This window comes from Psittacula echo (genome assembly GCF_963264785.1).
Source record: "Psittacula echo genome assembly, chromosome: 4".
NCBI lineage: Eukaryota > Metazoa > Chordata > Aves > Psittaciformes > Psittacidae > Psittacula > Psittacula echo.
The window spans coordinates 14537568-14555955 of record NC_137738.1 but is presented as its reverse complement, the minus strand read 5'-3'; the positions used below and the strand labels follow the sequence as shown (position 1 = coordinate 14555955).

The following is an 18388-nucleotide window of genomic DNA, read 5'->3' as shown; positions in this document are numbered from 1 at the left end:
ATTTTTGTAATGATAACTGAAACAGTACATAGATAAAAGTTTTCAGTAACCCATTTTTTCCAAAAGCACACATATTTATACATGTGTACATGAGTAAATATATGTATAAATTAGTTTATAAGTGTGTGTGTGTGCACGTATGTGTATATGTATGGAGTATGTTTGCAGTGGCCATTTGTTTGAAATAAGTATGGATAATACTGTAGGAAAAAATAAAGTTGTTTTGTAAAGTCTCAAAGTAATAATTATTTTGGTAATATATTTCATTTTAGATATCTGAACCAAATGGCGATTATTATACAGAGGTGGTGGAGAGGATATCTAAGCAGAAAACACTTCAGAAAAATGGTGAAGGTAGGAAACTAGTTTTAAACATTTTGTTTGGTTATTTATAGAGTACATCTGAAGTCATTCACTTGTCTTGAAATTCAAAAGCTGAAACGTGATCCTTTATACACATCAATATGTACTTTATTGTCATGGAAATCACCACTAGTGTCAGTAAGCCTACTCATAAGTTAAGTTAATGTTTAAGTGTTTGCAGGTCTGGAGTGTCAGTCTCCAGCAATGAGATCTGTTCATGCAGAAGCCTGCCTGCATGATGCTAATTGAAGGACTGGAACTTTTCAAGATGCTTTTTTTCCTGGCAGAACTTTTAATTCTGAAAAGAAAATAAGCCAAATTGTCTACATATTGCTGTTCTATGTTTTAATGGTTGAAATTTCCTGCTTAATGAACCTTGAAGTATTTGAGGTTTTGCCTTAAGGCACACAGGAGATCACAGTAAATCTAATTCCCTTGACAGACTTGAAGATAGCAAAAGTGTATGATAGCACACAAGCTAGAACTCCTGTTAGCAGGTTTAGGAGTTTAAGAAGAAACTTTTTTGCTTTTAAAAACTTGTTAAAAACTAATTTATTGCTTGTTAAAAACTAGTTTGCTTTTAACCTAAAACAATGAGTTTAAGGTATTTAGTTTACTTCAGTAATTTATCAATTTATGTTAATATTTTACACTAGTTTTAAACTTGTTAGCCATTTATTCTTGATTAATTTTGCTAAGGTTAAATTACTGTCTTTCAGCAAATACAGACAAGCTAAGAAAAAAAAAAAAAGAGCCATAATAACTCATATATTACAGGCTAAAATCCATACCTCCTACTAAAATGTGTTTTCAAGTAGCAGGACTTGTGTGCCTGAAAGCTTGTCTTTTTTTCCCCCAGGTCTATCAGTAGTCTAATGAAGGATTTTACCTTTTCCAATTTACCTGCCTTATCTAATAAATTATTAGGATATGGATCCTTTCAGGCTGTGGCTTTCAGTCTGTCTTCTAAATCACTCATTTTTTTAATACAGGGCAGGTAGCTGCATGCTGAGATTGGGTTCTGCTTTAAAAAAACGTTGGAATTCAGTTGAATATTGTCCTGGAGCTTAGGGAAGGTTTGTTTAATCTAGAAAAGCTTCTGTAGAAGAGGAACATAATATTAATGTATATTAAAATTTATTAATGGAAAGAAATGATCCATGCAGTCACTGGGAAGAGGGAAGGAAGAAATCAACTTCATGTGAAACGTTGACACATACTGCCAAAACATGGTGGGAACTCCCTTTACTGCAGGTTTTCAAGAGAAGGATAGACGAATTCATGTGTAGGGCTTAGATATGCTTCAGGCAATGTTTTAGTTCTACATTTAGTTCTACATTAGTTCAAGTTCTACATTTTTTTCACAGTTAAAACATTATAGAGTGATGCATTTCAGAAACAAGGCAATTTATGTGTTTCTGTGTTTCAGGATATCAGGTTTTGTCATCTGATCTCTAGGTCTTTAAGAGGACTTAAGCAGGACAAAGGCCTGATGGTGATAATTTTACATGGTTTTCAATCCCCCCAGATTGTAAAGAATTATCTTTTGACCACTCCATATTCAAATACTAATTGTTCTGTTAATAGTAATCAGTCTCCTATTTTAAACAGAACGGTGTCACTTTAGAGGCTTATTTTCCTATATAAAGGTTGTAAAAACAGTGGTGCCCAGTTAAGATACATCACCACAGTACCTACTCTTCTTAGTGGTGCCCTGTAGATGAGATGGCATGATAACTCTTCCCAGGGAGCCAGCCTGCAACATTGTTTGGAGTTGGTGCCCAGTGACAGGATGAGAGGGCACAAACTGGAATATAGGAAATTCCACCTCAAAGATCTTTTCTTGTTTTTTAACTGAGAGGGTGATCAGATACTGGAATGGGTTGCTCGGAGAGTGCAAGCTGGTTTTGTAGAGTCCCCATCCTTGGAGATACTACAAACCCAGCTGAAGTGCACAACTTGCTCTGACTGATTCTGCTTTGAGCAATGGTTTGGAGCTCCAGAGGTCTCTGCCAACCTCAATTGTTCTATGCATCTCTGAAATGGGAGTTTTTTTACCTCATCTCTTTGTTACTTCTCTCTTCTTTTGCCCCCTCTTCTTAAAAAACCCATTCTAATAGTTGCATTTTAAGATAGTCTTTCAAATTAGCACGTTTGCTGTAATAACCAGCCTGAGATAGCTACCATCATAAACCCCCCTCAGCTTCCCATTCTTGAAATATGTTTCTGGAGATAAAAATAAATACTTGAACCAATAAAGCCTGGTTCATGTGTAGTTCTTCAAATAACCGTAATTGACAAGCCCTTGCCGAATCTGAAGTTTGTGGAATAATGTTGGGAAAGAAATTGTGCAAGCCCACGCTTAATACATTCTAAATCATACCATGAATTCATTAACTTTCTGGATTCCAGTACTTAGTATTAGAGTGCTAGAGGAGGAGAATCTCATCAGCAAACTTACAGATTGTATAGTAATCAGCGTGGAAAACCACCATTTCCCCTCAAATGCTTTATTTTGTGTTTGCCATCTCTTTGATTGGAGAGGACTAAATAGGACACCTTGATTGAAAAATAACCTGGAAGCCATACAAGTAGCAGATAAAGAGGTAGCTTTCTCTCCCTTTTGACAGCTATATTCAGTGTTGTATGTTTTGGGATGGACTTAAATGTAAAGTTTGAGTTTATTATGTATATTCATTGTTATACTATCTTTACTCCATCAATGGCTGAATTTGGGATTAGTTAATGTTTGCATTGGACTCTTGCTAATAACTGTTGTAATGAGTCCTAAGTATGAAACACAATGATACCTTTGACATGATAATTCCTTAAATAGACTGGTCACTTTAAAATTTGCCCACTGGTAATGATTGGATTGGTATCTGCTGCCAGCAAACAAGGCAAAGCATATGCACAAAATACCCAGGATTGCTTGATAATAAATCATTTTAATGATTATATTCAAAATGGTGAAATGTGAGTGGTACTGATGCGGAAAATAACAAAAGCTGAGGCTCATCAGATTGGCTGTCCATATGTGCATCACTGCTAATATTTCATTTGTTACTCTTCTGCTGCCTCTTGTTTTGATTGTTAAAATACATTGTTAAAAAAAAAAATAAAAAGATGTTTTTTATATCACTAAAGTTATGTGCCTTTCTATATTCTAAATAGAGATTATTTGGTATAAAGCTTTGTTTCCTAATATTAATCTCAAGTTGTGGTGTTTTAAGTCCAGACAGCAACTAAGTACAATGCAGCCACACATTCACCCCCCCCAACTTCCCTGTGGGATGGGAGGAGAGTCAGAAAAAAAGTAAAATCCCATGGGTTGAGGTAAAAATAGTTTAATAATTGAAATAGAAGTAAAATATAATACAACAACATCAATAACAATAGGATATAGAAAGAAAGAGAAAAAAAGAAAAACAGAATACCAATCAGGATCATATCACATCTGTAGGTGATCCCCAGACATGTTTTTAAACAGAAAAGAGAAAGTAGTACAGCACTTCATACACAAAAAGCTTCAAATGTATTTTGGAACCATAGACCTAATGTAAAGTAGTAGAGAGACTTGTTTATTAAAACCAGAGACAGATACAGACTTCATGGTTCAAAAATGGAGGTGGTGCATGTGAGTGAGATGGCAAGATAATTCTTCTCAGAGAGTCAACCTTGCAGTGTTACCTTGGAGTTGGCATCCAGAGCCAGTGGACTAGAGGCAATGCTATGGGCACAGCTGAAATGCGGGAAATTCCACTTACACATAAGAAAGGAGTCTTCTGTGCAAGAAAGCACCAGTTCAGGAAAGAATCTTTTCTTTACTAAGAAACAATATAAATAGAGACTGGGGTTGAAGCACTAAATTATGGCTCTAATTCTCCATCACTTGTAATAGCAGAAGTAATACGCATTATTCTAATGAGGACTAGAAAACAGTGCAGAAGAACCTAGATGGTAACACAGGCTTTGGCTTTAAGCACAAGGATAAGGTTGTAAAGCAGTTAATTCTTCATTTGGCTGACTTGTGATTTAGAGTAGTGTTGAGTAAAAGCAGGAATATGTAATTTCCTATTTATCGTGCCTGATCTTGTTAAGTTGTGGTATGGTAAGGCTTAGATTTCTCACACCTAAGTGAAGTAAGCAAGTTAAAACTCTAGTTGTCATTGACTATCTCTGTAAATGGTAGACAGAGATGCAACTGCACAGCTCTTCAGTACTTTGCCAAGCTTAGAAGGAAAGTGGTCCCACTGTCTTCCAGTATTGAAGATATAAAGAGCATTGTGATGTTAGGTCTCTGACTGAGGTTCTTCAGAGAAATGGAGTGTATTCAGACCTAACAGCCTTAAAATATGAGAATAAACAAAGATGTGACTTTAGTTTAATCAGTAATGGACAGAAATTAGAATTTTTAAGCTTAGAAATTCCCATTAAAAAAGTACTTTATCTATTTGATGGAAGGGCAAGAAAGAAGGTGGTACAAAAGAAGAAGGGATGAAACGCAAAGCAAAGTTGTATCAATTTAATCAAGCAGTTTAGGAATATATTTAGCCCTGACAATCATTATTTCATTCCAGTATTGGCTGTCTACAGTTAGTATCACTCAGGAAACATTTATGGAGACAAAAGGGGAGACAGAGTCTGCTATTCTAATTCATATCGTTGAGGTGGAGATTCCCTTAAATATATATGTGTATGTGTGTATGTATACACACATATATGCAGAACTTGTTTCTCATTTAACAGTTCTGCATTTTTCTTTTACATCAGAAATATCTTTTCGACTGTTTCCATTATTAGTAGATCGGTATGATATGAAAGTGGGCATTTAAAATGCACCTAATTAAACTGCAGGAATTATGCCTTGCTTAATGTAATGAAGAAAGAGAATTTAAAATGAAGTAGCATCATTGTGTTCATTTGTAAATAACATATTGCAGCCAACTGTTTCTTAATTGCCCAGACTGTTGATAAATAATCCAGTCCTGCTGCTCTCCACAGACAATTTGCTTTGGATCAGACTAGGCAATTCAAATAACACTAATTACAGTGAAACCCTTTTATAGTGAATCCCTGTTTGCCATGGGGGAGAAAATCACTATATCGGGGGAAAGCACTTTTGCCTTTGATTTGTGTCTAAAACATGAGAAACACATAAAAGCTACATGTTGTGCTAAATAAAGGACATACTCTTGCATTCAAAGTACTTATATTTTACTTTTTATGATACAATTGTGAATTATGTTCATTTTGCATTTGTAATTAGAGGGTGGAACAGATGTGAAAGCTTAGTTTAAAGTGATGTATCCATTAAAATAACCTATGCTGCCAAGTGATTGCTTAGTATAATATGGGATTCGTTCACTATGAGAGGAATTCTACTTTATTGGAAAGAAACCAGGACTTCAGGAAATGTTTTCTATGTCAGGGGATTCACTGTAACATGGTATCATTGTATTTATGATTTTATGATGTTAAAATGAATATTAAATGAAATAAAATTCCCAAGGATTACTCAGGAGGCAGCTAAGTACATAACATTTAGTACAGATGGTTGGAAGGCACAATTTTGCTCCATCACTGCATATGTATCCTTGAACGATTTCGACTGAAGACAGCATTTCTTTGAAATTTTCATTAAACCAGACGTCTTGAAATATGAATTCCTTTTATGTTTCTGTGAGTTTTGGCTAAAAGAACCCCAGTGAATAAATCATACATGATACTACGTGTCACCAGCACTTGTGAATATTTCTGCTTTGTTATTCTACTCTCAGTAGAGCACCATTGATTATCAAACTCAGCGGAGAGCATTTTATGATCATATATCTCCATTAGCTCCTAGTTTGACTACCATAGATTTTTCTGGTTAAACCTGCATTATGTATTAGGAAGCCTATCTCTTCAATACAAAGTTTGATTTTATTCTCTCTTAGCCTAGAATTCTTATTATGTATTATGTATAAAGATTCTTATCTTTTATATGTAAAAATAGGAGCACTGTCTTTGTGCAACTGAAATATATGCCTTCTTTTCTTCCCCCTTCATTCACAGACAGCATATTTTATGATGAAGATGAATTTCTACATTGAAATGGCTGTCAGGGTAAATATTTCTTCACTTGTTAAACAAATGAAAAAGTCAATTGTGCTCCGAATTTGCTTTTAATAAAATGAGCAAACCAGAATAATATGCACTTGATTGATATGCTGATGGCAACAGCGGGAAATGGTACATAGTTAAAAATTAAAGTTACACTCAGTAGTCTGGGTTGTATTTGAAAGCTGTAGCTGAATTTAAGGCATCTGCATGTGTCTTGCTCTATTGAAATGTTCATTCTACCTTAACTGATATGATACTGATAAAACCCTGAAACATTCTAGCTGTATTCTTACAAATGTAGACATATATTTACAATTCTGACAAACGAGAGGGCTTTTGGGTTTGTTGATATGGCTGTGCTTTTTCTTATGTTAGTACATCGTGAGATGGTCAAGTTTGAGATCCTCAGGACAGTGAGAAGAACGTGCAGCAGGCTCACTCCCTGGACTTCAAGAGAGCAGACTTTAGTCTCTTCAGGAACCTGCTTAGTAAGGTTCCATGGAATATAGCCCTAGAGGGCAAGGGGGCCCAAGACTGTTGGTTGATATTCAAGGACCATCTGCTACAAGCTCAGGAGTGTTGTGTACCGACTAGAAGGAAGTGCAGCAGGAGGGCCAGGAGACCTCCTTGGATGGATAAGGAGCTGCTCAGGAAACTTTGAGATGAAAAAAGAGGTTTATAAAAGGTGGAAGCAAGGACAGGTGGCCTGGGAAGAAGGCTGTCCAGGAAGCTAGGGACCAGGTTAGGAAAGCTAAGGCCCAGTTAGAATTGAACATGGCTAGGGATGTGAAAGATAACAGGAAGGGATTCTATAGTTACATTGCAAATAAAAGACAGACTAGGGACAATGTGGGCCCTGTCCGAAAGCTATCAGAAGAACTGGCTACCCTGGATTTGGAGAAGGCTGAGGTTCTTAATGACTTCTTTGCCTCAGTGTTCACTGGCAAATGCTCTGACCACACCACCCAAGTCTTGAAAGGCAGACACAGGAACTGTGAAAATGAAGACCTTAGGCCCACTATAGGAGAGGATCTGGTTTGAGACCATCTTAAGAACCTGAACGTGCACAAGTCCATGGGACCTGATGAAATCCATCTGTGGGTCCTGAAGGAGCTGGTGAATGACGTTGCTAAGCCACTGTCCATCATATTTGAAAAATCATGGCAGTCAGGTGAAGTTCCCGACGACTGGAAAAAGGGAAATATAACCCCCATTTTCCAGAAGGGGAAAATGGATGACCTGGGGAATTACAGACCTGTCAGTCTCACCTCCATGCCTGGCAAAATCTTGGAGCAGATTCTCCTGGAAGGCATGCTAAGGCACATGAAAAACAAGGAGGTGCTTGGTGACAGCCAGCATGGCTTCACTGAGGGGAAATCCTACCTGACCAATTTGGTGGCCTTCTATGATGGGGCTACAGAACTGATGGATAGGGGCAGAGCATTTGGCATCATCTACCTGGACTTGTGCAAAGCGTTCGACACTGTCCCGCATGACATCCTTGTCTCTAAATTAGAGAGACATCAATTTCATAGGTGGACCACTCAGTGGATACAGAACTGGCTGAATGTCCACAAACAAAGAGTTGTGGTCAATGGCTGGAGACCAGTAACGAGTGGTGTCCCTCAGGGATCGGTGTTGGGACCGGTCTTGTTCGATGTCTTTGTTGGTGACACGGACAGTGGGATTGAGTGACCCTCAGGAGGTTTGCCAATGACACCAAGCTGTGTGGTTCGGTTGATAACGCTGGAGGGAAGGAATGCCATCCAGAGGGACCTCGACACGCTTGAGAGGTGGGCTGATGCCAACCTTATGAAGTTTAACCATGCCAAGTGCAAGGTCCTACACCTGGGTCGGAGCAATCCCAGGCACAGCTACAGGTTGGGCAGAGAAGAGATTCAGAGCAGCCCTGTGGAGAAGGACTTGAGGGTGTTGGTCGATAAGAAACTTAACATGAGCCGGCTTCAGGGTGTGCTCGCAGCTCAGAAAGCCAACCGTATCCTGGGCTGCGTCAAAAGGAGCATGACCAGCAGGTCGAAGGAGGTGATGCTGCCCCTCTGCTCTGCTTTCATGAGACCTCACTTGGAGCATTGTGTACAGTTCTGGTGGGTGTCCTCAACATAAAATGAACATGAAACTGTTGGAACAAGTCCAGAGGAGGGCCACGAGGATGCTCAGGGGACTGGAGCACCTCCCGTACGAAGATTGGCTGAGAAAGTTGGGGCTGTTCTGCCTGGAGAAGAGAAGCCTTCCTCATAGCAGCCTTCCAGTATCTGAAGTGGGCCTATAAGAATGCTGGGGAGGGACTCTTCATTAGAGACTGTAGTGATAGGACAAGGGGTAACGGGTTCAAACTTAAACAGGGGAAGTTTAAATTGGATATAAGGAAGAAATTCTTTACTGAGAGGGTGGTGAGGCACTGGAATGGGTTGCCCAAGGAAGTTGTGAATGCTCCATCGCTGGCAGTGTTCAAGGCCAGGTTGGACAGAGCCTTGGGTGACATGGTTTAGTGTGAGGTGTCCCTGCCCATGGCAGGGGGGTTGGAACTAGATGATCTTAAGGTCCATTCCAACCCTAATTCTTCTGTGATTCTATGATTCTGCATGACATTTGATGCATGGAATCTCATAAGAGTTACTCAGAGAGCAGAGGACAATTTCATTGCCTAAACATAAAGGTGGACCGGCACTGAGGTTGCTGATGTTTGAGTGAATTTTGCTAGATGAAGAGGATTATAAACAGTCCTTGAACTTTTGTAAATATACAGAAATTAAGATTGTTATGGGGAAAGCTGCAAAATAATCTAGAATATGTATAATTCCTAAAAATATCTAGAAATCAGCAATTTTTACTGTACTTTGGAACCACAGTTAAACAAATATATAAAACAAACATGGGAAGGACATAAGATTTTTTTGGTGTGAAATATTTTTATCTTACTTAATTCTTCTATTTTGTGGAATAAACCCACTTTAGAAGCCTATAACTTTTTAGGCAAGGTATCCTACCTTTAAAATACTACCAAAACTTTGAATGTGGTAGGAATGGAGAGTAACCCAAGGAAACTCCTGTAAAGTAGGAAGATTCTGAGGACAGTTTTTAATTTTGTGGCCTTTTAAGTTCCAAAAGAACTCAGACTCGAGAGATGTGTTCTCATCAGGTTTTTGACTTGGTGCGGGTTCTTTCAAAGGCACAAACCAGAATCTTACATTTGGTGCGTGTTAGAGAGCTGAACAGCAATCTAATGCCTCAGAAATTATTTTTTTTGCGGGGAGAGTTTAGTTTATTTAGTTATTTTATTTGGTTATTAGCTAGGTTGAAAGTATTCCACATCGAGGAGAAAACAGAAGATGCAAGCTAGCTCTTAAAAGTTGGCTGTGTACTTTTAGAAGGCATTTGAAGACCAAATTCCAGAGGTAATTATATATTCTAATCAAATGGAGTTTTGCATTTGGTCTTTCATTTTTAAAAGACATGGAATGTGTTCCCATTCATTTGTAATGGAAATATAATGTTGAATCATTAGGTGATATAAATCTTCAAAGTACCGTTTTTTTCAGTCATGTCCTTTAATGGAAATTTAAATCAGTAGAAAACAATACAACAGATCTTTATTTAGTTGCAGATGTCAGAATACTGTTCTCTTCTATCTAAATCTTGCGCAGCCATGTCTGCAGAGCAGATTGAAAACACTATCATTCTGAAATACTGAATGTTTTGACGTTGGGTTGTTTGCTGTCATCTGTTTTTTGAAGAACGAACCAAAGCCCAGGAAAATAGGCAATGAGGCCTGTTGAGTTTCTGCACAGATGCGTGGCCAGGCTTTAGGTTTCCTAAGCCAACAGTGCCTCATATTCACACATTGTGTGCTTCATTCATGATTAATATACTTCAGTATTCTGAAAATATAACAATAACTGTGTGGCTTTTTTCTGTTTAACCACTTAGTTTTGCCTCATAGTATTATTAAACTATTTATTTCAGTTTATAGTCATTGACTAGAAAGGCATATTCAATTCTCACAATTGAAGTATCATTGAGGGCGCACACACGCTCAGTTTCTAAGTCAGCCTAAATCTCTGTCTCTCTGCATTTAGTTGTAACCAGAACTATCAGTTTCACCCTTTCAAATTAAATCAGAGAACTTGTTTAAATCACTTTCAGTTTTGACTAACAAGTCAGAACGTGATTCTCTCCCTGAAAAGATTTAAGGTTGCTATAAATTTCCAGCAACAAAAGTAATCCTGTGGAAAAAAACCCCAAAACTATTTCCATGAGCAGATGGCTTTTGATATATCAAGGTTTTGCCATTTGTTTTAGTGCTTAAAATAAACATTATTTATAAGACCACTTACATTTTGATGTTACTTAATGAGGAATATGCATCATTGATTTGACTAGCTTAAGAGGTCATTTAGAACTTGCCCGTTAACAAGCTGTAATCTGCTGAGCACACAATGACTTTGGTTAAAATGATCTGTTCAGTGCTGATCAATGACAATAATTGTTTTGTACCAATCACTGTTGAAACTTGCTAATTACTTTGAAGGGCATAAACACTTCTATTTTTTTCCCCAAGAATTTTTAAACATTCACCTTGGAATTAAAAAGAAATATAGTTATAGCATGTTCTAGTTCCATATAAAAGCAAACATTTACAACTTGCACATGGAAAATGCGAACATTATCAGAAGCTTTGTGTAAAACATTCAAAAAGATTAGTAGTGAAAACTGACATACAGTATTTGGGAAACAGAAACCTAGCATAAAATAATTTGAGGCATAATGCAGTTTTTCTTACTTATGTTTCATTCAGTTGGAATCAGTGAGGTCATTCTGAACAGCAAGTGGTGTAAATAAAGGTAGAATGCAGCATTTAATTGGTACACTGAGCCCATTGGAGATAATTATAGCTTTATGCAATGTAAGTCTTTTGTCTTTCAGTTTGAGTTTTGATCCTTTAACCCAGAACTATCCACTTCTGCATTTATAACTGTGAGGTGAAGACTGTCAGAAAGAGTTCCAAAGGGACCATAATCCTGCATTAATGAGCACACAGCTAGATGGGAGCCAAGTTGCTCTTGTTGAGAAATTTTGAAGCCAAACAGAAAAACAAAGCTAAGATCCTTATTCACATACAAAGGATTTTGCTTAATCCCATATCTCTGAAGGCATACTCATTCTTTGCTCTTTCACTATCCCTTTTTAACCCAGTAAGCTTGTATATGAGAAAGTGGAGTTGCAAAGAGTATGAAATTTACTATCACTTAGTGCAAAGAAGCATGTCTAGCGCTTAAACTTTCTTGTTCCCATGTTCAGCTACTCACTTAACTGTTACGTATACATATTTATAACAATGTCTAGAGGTCCAAACCCTTTTTAGTCAAAAAACTCCAAACAAACAACAACACATGGGTAAAAGAAAATGCCAACTTTTAAAGTTAGTCATGAGTCTTACTTGTGAAGAGAGGAAAATACATGATGATGCACAAAGGGGAAATAGAAGAGTGTATTAACACTAGAAGTTATTAGCCTCTTATTCCTAATAGCTTTAGTGCATCATTTGATTTTCTTGGTGACTCATCGCTCAAAGACTCACTGAAGGTTTTATTTATTCTCTTGTTAAATCTTACATAAAACATATGTAACACTTACCAACTCCACTTACCAACTCATACCTTGGTTCTGGAAAGAGAAGGGTAGGTGTAAAGGGAAAAAAAAAAAGTAAAACATTCCCTGTAGATACACTGAAGAGTTTAAGTTCTTGAAAAGTCTAGTAGCCAGAGGCTCACAGGAAAAGGAGAACTCTCTGCAGTTTGCAACATTCTCTTCAGTGCACTTAGTGAAGGGGCGTAGCTTCTCACGATGGAATTGTTTTGGATTATAAGACCTCAATCTTTTTGTCTTTTTAATCTAGATTCTGCCTTTCAGCTGTTATGTCTCTTAAAATGTCAAAGCTGTAAAGGTCCAAGAGATGAAAGTCGGAGGAGAAGTGAAGGTAGTACAGACTAGAAGTTAGAAGTAATTGGGAGATGCATCATCTTACACTGGAGATGAAAGAAGTGCAGTTTGTAAATGATATTTACAGAAAGCCTGATTCATTGAGTTACCAGAAAGGCTTCTATTCAGTTTAGATTATATACAGAATACAAAGGTGAGAGTGTAGTGGAAGATACAGGCAAGGTGGTGAATCAGTAGTTAATGCATGTTGTACCTGACAAAAGACACCACTCCTGTGCTGCTGTTTTACTGTTCTTAGATAGAGCAATGCCACTGGCAGTAGCAGATGCTTCTTTTCACTGTCACACCCCAAAAGAAATAGTGTTTTTTTAAACTTGATATTATGTTTTTGACGTTGGCATTTAATAGTAAATTCGTATCACCATTTAACTGCAATATATTACGTCCTACTCTTGTTTTCTTCATTGAAACATATTGGTGTTTCTACTTGATATCACTTTTAAGGAAACCGTATTATTTGCAAAATACAACAGGTATTTGATATGCATACAAACTTTTGATGTACTAAGCAGATATTTATTTCCTCTAGATTCAGAAAAGATGGCGAGGCTATTATATTCGGAAATATGTCCATAATTATTACGCACTGAAGAAATACCTGGAAGCCATTTCTGTGAATAACGATATTGTCAGGTAAAGATAAACCTCCATGGGGTAATGCATTCATTTCCTCTTCTTTTATTTGTCAAAAGTGCATGGCACTATTTAAACTGTTTCTTTGAGTGTAGGTTCCCTTCCATTATCAAATATGTGTATATATATCAGTCATCATTCACTTTTACCTAAGCCTGTGCATGTTGCACCAAATTCTGTTCTCATTTACACTGTTAGGAATTCAAAATAATTTCTTTGAATTCGTTAGGCAGACTCTGGGTTTGTACCAGTTTCATAAATTTGAATTGGGCTTTTCATCTCTGCTCAGAACTCATAGATCATTGTGCCAAATATATGGTTTGTTGAACTAGTTTAGTTAGTTTCCCAGTATACACAAGCTAAAAAAAAAAGTAATGGTTTCATAGTTTATTTTGCAAATCAATTAGTGACACTGAATGAAAGTGCAGATATAGATCTGAGTTACATGCATTAGCCATGCTATGAATGTTAATTGTGGAAAATACTGGTGTGGATATAGTGAAGCAGGTTCTTTTCATAGTTACGGAAGAGATACACTTGCCTATTAGATTTCTTGCTAGAACTGTTGTCACTGTATGTTCCTACTCTATTTCTCCTATCCAGCCCCTGTCTTTCCCTGTGCTAATGTTGAAAGCTGTATAAAACAGAGGCAATTATTTCCCTTTAGCACATTTGATGTCCTGATCCGTGACTATTTCTTAAGAGAACAGTGGAAACAGAAAAAATAGTGGCTGACCATGATCATTACTTTATCCTTGTAAGCGAAAGTGTTGAACAAAATCCATTGATTTTTTGCTGTTCAGAATGCCTGAGACAAATCTTTGCTTTCTGAAGCATAGAAATACAAGGCAGTCTAGTGAAAAAGTATTTCTGGAAATCTCATCTAGATCACATGGCAGACAATTCAGCCAAAAATTACAGAAAAAAACATATGTAAGTTATAGATGAAAGAAAAGAATTATCCCGCTTCTTTGGACACTGCTTATTGATTTATAATGTTTTTCCACAATTATAGCTCATGATGCATCCTTTTTGTCATAGCATTATAACTCGTGCATTACACTGTTACATATAATGAAACACAATGATAACCACTTCCTTTAATCTCTCATTGCTATTCATTTAAATGTATTCTATGCAGAAAGTTAAATCATAGCTAAACAAAACCGGACTTAAAAAACCCATCATCTCTTCAATTGTACCTTCTTGTTCTGAAATCTTTGAAGTATATTGTCTTCTTGAAAAGGTAGAATTCTAGGAAGACTAGACCAAATTGTGGAAAGTAAATGAAGCCATAATTTTTCTGGTTTAAAATTAATATAACTGAAATGAACTGCAGAGACACAACCTGCTTCTTTTAATGGTTCAAATACTCTTCTCTATTCCCAGCCTAAACCTGCAAAAAGGCTCATAACTTATCAACCTTTGATGTGTGTGAATAAAACAAGGTAGCCAGTAGTATTCCTGCTGTACTGAACACAGGTTGATCGGAGCATTGTATTTTATTTCCCCAAATCCATAACAGATTTCTGCTGGGTACATCTAACTTCACAGGACTACAAAAATACTTTTCTTTAGTTACTTTGACATGTTTATTAAATTCCCTAGTTTTTGTCCAGGTGTTTAAAAACCATAAAGCCTATACATTGGGTAGGTATTTTAATCAGGAAATACTTTTTTGCTGCTTTTCTTTAGTAAGTAAAGCGAGCAGTGTAACTTCGGGTACGTGAAATTGTCTCAGATGGTCCATGTAAACTCTTACCCAGCAACTGATATATTCATACTCTGCTAATTTGAGTTCTGTCTTCGAGAATTTACATAATTTTATATCTTTCAGATGAAACGAAAAATCCATCTTTGGAATTAAAAGTTAATAATAAATTTTTGAGTGAATTTGGTCACCTATATCAAACGATACAAGTTTCAGTTTTAAAAATGCATCAGTTTTCAAGTGCAGTCAAATCACTCCAGTAATCTCTTTACTGGGGAATATTTGTAATCTAATGCATATATTCTCATGAAGCCTAGCGAGTGTTTAATGAAGATGAGGTGTAGACCCTCAGCAAAACAGATTTTTCCTGTCATTGGGCTAAGATGCTGTCAATTACTTTGGCCCCAAGGCAGGGAGTGTTTCTTATGAGGAATACTGAGCAAGGTGGAGAGATTCTCTGCATATTTTCGTCAGTCATCACATATGGAAGAATATAACCTCATTGATTGTAAACATTTTTGCATATAAACAAAAGAGCACAACCTAACAAATGAATAATGCATTTTTCTCAATTGTCTTATTGCTGTATTCACCAGAATATATGCATTATGCAGTGTTAGTGCTAGTAAAGAACCAAGTTTCTTCACAAATAGCAAAAGAATCACAGTAAAACAGAGACTGACTTTAAGAACTCCAGTGATATAACACCCCCCCCCAAAAAACAACCAACCAAACAATGAAAACCCAACAAAATACACATGAGAAGTTTATAATTCCGAAATCTGTTTAAACAGTGTTCTTTCTGGAATTATGATGTGAATGTAAACTGAATTACAAAGTATCGTTCTCAGTCTTACACTCTAGAATAATGCTGACAGAATTCTTATCAACAACTACCTGAAATCACATTTCAAGTCCTTCCCTCTTGGTCTCCAGAACCAGGAGTTGTGCTTATTTTTCTCCCCTTTCATTGAGGAGGGGCTTGTATCAACTTACCGTTCAGTACTTTCTACAAGAAACTTCAGAGGAGATTGCCATGGAACTGCACATCCTGTTAGTTTCTTAGAAGAGTATCTTATAAGACTTAGTGAACAATGTTTGTTTCCTTCACTCTTCTCCTTTGTCCTATTTTTTTAAATCTAATACACATCCCCTACTAAAGGGTTTTCTCAACCAGTAGTCACATTTTTACCATTCAGCTTTAATGCAAGCTGTCCTTATTTAATAGCTACCCTCATTTAGTAGCCAGACCTTTATCATTTGTCTTTACTGTGAAAACCCCAGGAGAAAGTAAACTTAATAGAAGCTGCCTAAGTTTAAAGCCATAGAGGGATGTAATTAAGTTTAACAGAAATTGATTCTAACAGAAATTGACCTAAAATATAATTAAATAATAATAGTCATATTATGTGTGAGGTTCCACTCACTTAACAGACTGCTTATCCTAACTTAAGGCACTGTTTTTTTATGAATTGAAGGTAGCTGTCGGCTTTAGCTCCCAGACTGGCTGAAGAGTGTGTGGGTTTTCCTCCAGCATTCCCATTACTTCTCACTGCTGCATAACCAATAGGTGTGATGGCTGATGGTGTCCCCAGTACAGTCCCTAGTAGTTAAGTTGAGAAGTGATACGAAGAATCCCTTGACAGATGGCAAAAGAATGAATTTGAACCCTGAACTCTGCCTACTTAAGGGCAGACTAAGACTTTTCTTGGTATTTGTACAGTTTAGCCTCAGTGTGATGGTGAAATGGGTTCATCAGTCCTGAATTCTGTTTTGCCTAGAAGATTTAAGAAGTTCTAAACTGAGCAAGTAGGAAACCTGTTCTTAAATATTTATTTTACCATAAATATTTTAGTAATGTCTTCCTCTATAGCATCTGTTTGTATTTAAATAAGTACCAACTCATACTGTATTCTATCTAGATATGGATTAGTTGGGTGATTGCATATATATGTACCTGCATGCATTAAAATTAATTCCATTACTTCTCAGTAAAGTTCATGTATTTAATTTTAAGGAAAAATACCTTGTTTTGAAATATTCTTCTAGCTACATTTAACATCTCTAAGACCTAGCAAAATGGTTACCAGGGGAAATATGCCAAATGCAATTAGCATAGGCTATAACTCTATATGATGCATTAGAATTTTGTTTTATGTGAAACAGTTCCCAATCCATGATAAGCAAATGGACATCACTTCACATAAATTAGCATGCTGGTACCATTATATCAGAAGAATTTATGGATGATGTCAGTTGCCCAACTATGTGATTAACTTGCAGTTCTTTGGCTAAGGTTATCTACACACTGGCCTTTAAACTACAGTAAAGCAACTTTGCTATATGTCAGGTGTGCAACTAGAGATAAGATTTGGGGATGTAGTGCTCCATTTACTGATGAATGGCACCATTTAAATTTTTTCCCTAGACACAGGGCTCAGTAAGATAGCAGTATCAGAAAACTGACAAAGCAGCGGCCAAGTCCTGACATTGGGTTTCTCGTGTAATCAAGGTGGTTAGTTTAACTTTCTTGGCTATTGAATAAATAGTGACTTAAAAGTAGCAAACTAAGACCTGATCTAGCTTTAGCAAGCATAGTACTGTACGTAAATGCTGTCATGTTTGTAAATCATGAATTCACACACTTACAGGGTTGACACCAAATTCTTTCTATCATTGCAGGCTATAGTAGTAAAAAAGCCTTGAGAGTGGCCCTGAAGAGTGTGACTTTCATCCAAGTTTGAGTAGCTGTTCTATGAGCAGATTTCATATCACAGTCATCATTAAAGCTTTTTGGTCCTCAAGAAATGTCAGGGAAATAAATAATGCAAAGTGATACAAATTGCTTCCTTGGCAATATGTATATTCACAAATCCTTTGTGCAGTCTGATTTTTTATTAACTTAATGAACAGTGAAATACAGTGCTGTTACATGTTGCTGGTGGTCTAATCCAAGGTTTAGCCTTTCTTCAAATATGCCTGAGCATGTAGGACTGAGAGAGGTAAGAGTATCTAGCGTATTCTTGACTAGTAGAGCACTACTGAGGTCTATTTGCTTTTAACATGGCAAGTACTTTGCTGCTTAAAACTTTTGAGGTAGTGCTGTTTTCCACAAAGTGGGCTTGAATTAAATCATCTGCCATCATAGTAATACGAGGAGAATTTGCTCAGCATCCACCTCTCTGTTCCTTTATGATAAGTCCAAGTGCTGGCCATTCTCTCAAGTGTCAAAGCATTTTGAAGAATGTATATATTGTCTTATAATTCAATTAAAATGTTCCTGCTCATTGACTGCAGAAGCAATTGATTCTGTAGTCTATTTTCAATTAGTGCCAAAGCCTTTCAAACAGCTCCTTGGAATTCTTGCAACAATAAAAACCTCATTTTTGTAATGCTGTCTTTCACTTGATGTTTAATTAACTAATTTGTCTTCAACCGCTCTTTTTTTTCCTTGTCTTCAAAGATATCAAGAGGAAATGCATGATGCTGTTTAACTTATGTACCTGTAATTAGAGTTTTCAGAATGTAGTTATCCTGTCAGCTTTCTTTGGGAGC

General features: G+C 36.8%; 1 protein-coding gene across 1 annotated transcript in view; it reads left to right on the top strand.

The window, feature by feature from the left end:
• SPATA17 (spermatogenesis associated 17) overlaps positions 1 to 18388 on the top strand; it is a gene marked incomplete at both ends in the record, with an annotated part of 79745 nt that overhangs the window by 3542 nt on the left and 57815 nt on the right. The window contains 3 exon segments of the mRNA XM_080616018.1: positions 273 to 354; positions 6421 to 6471; positions 13019 to 13122. Of these exon segments, the coding sequence (XP_080472144.1) occupies positions 273 to 354; positions 6421 to 6471; positions 13019 to 13122 (237 nt within the window).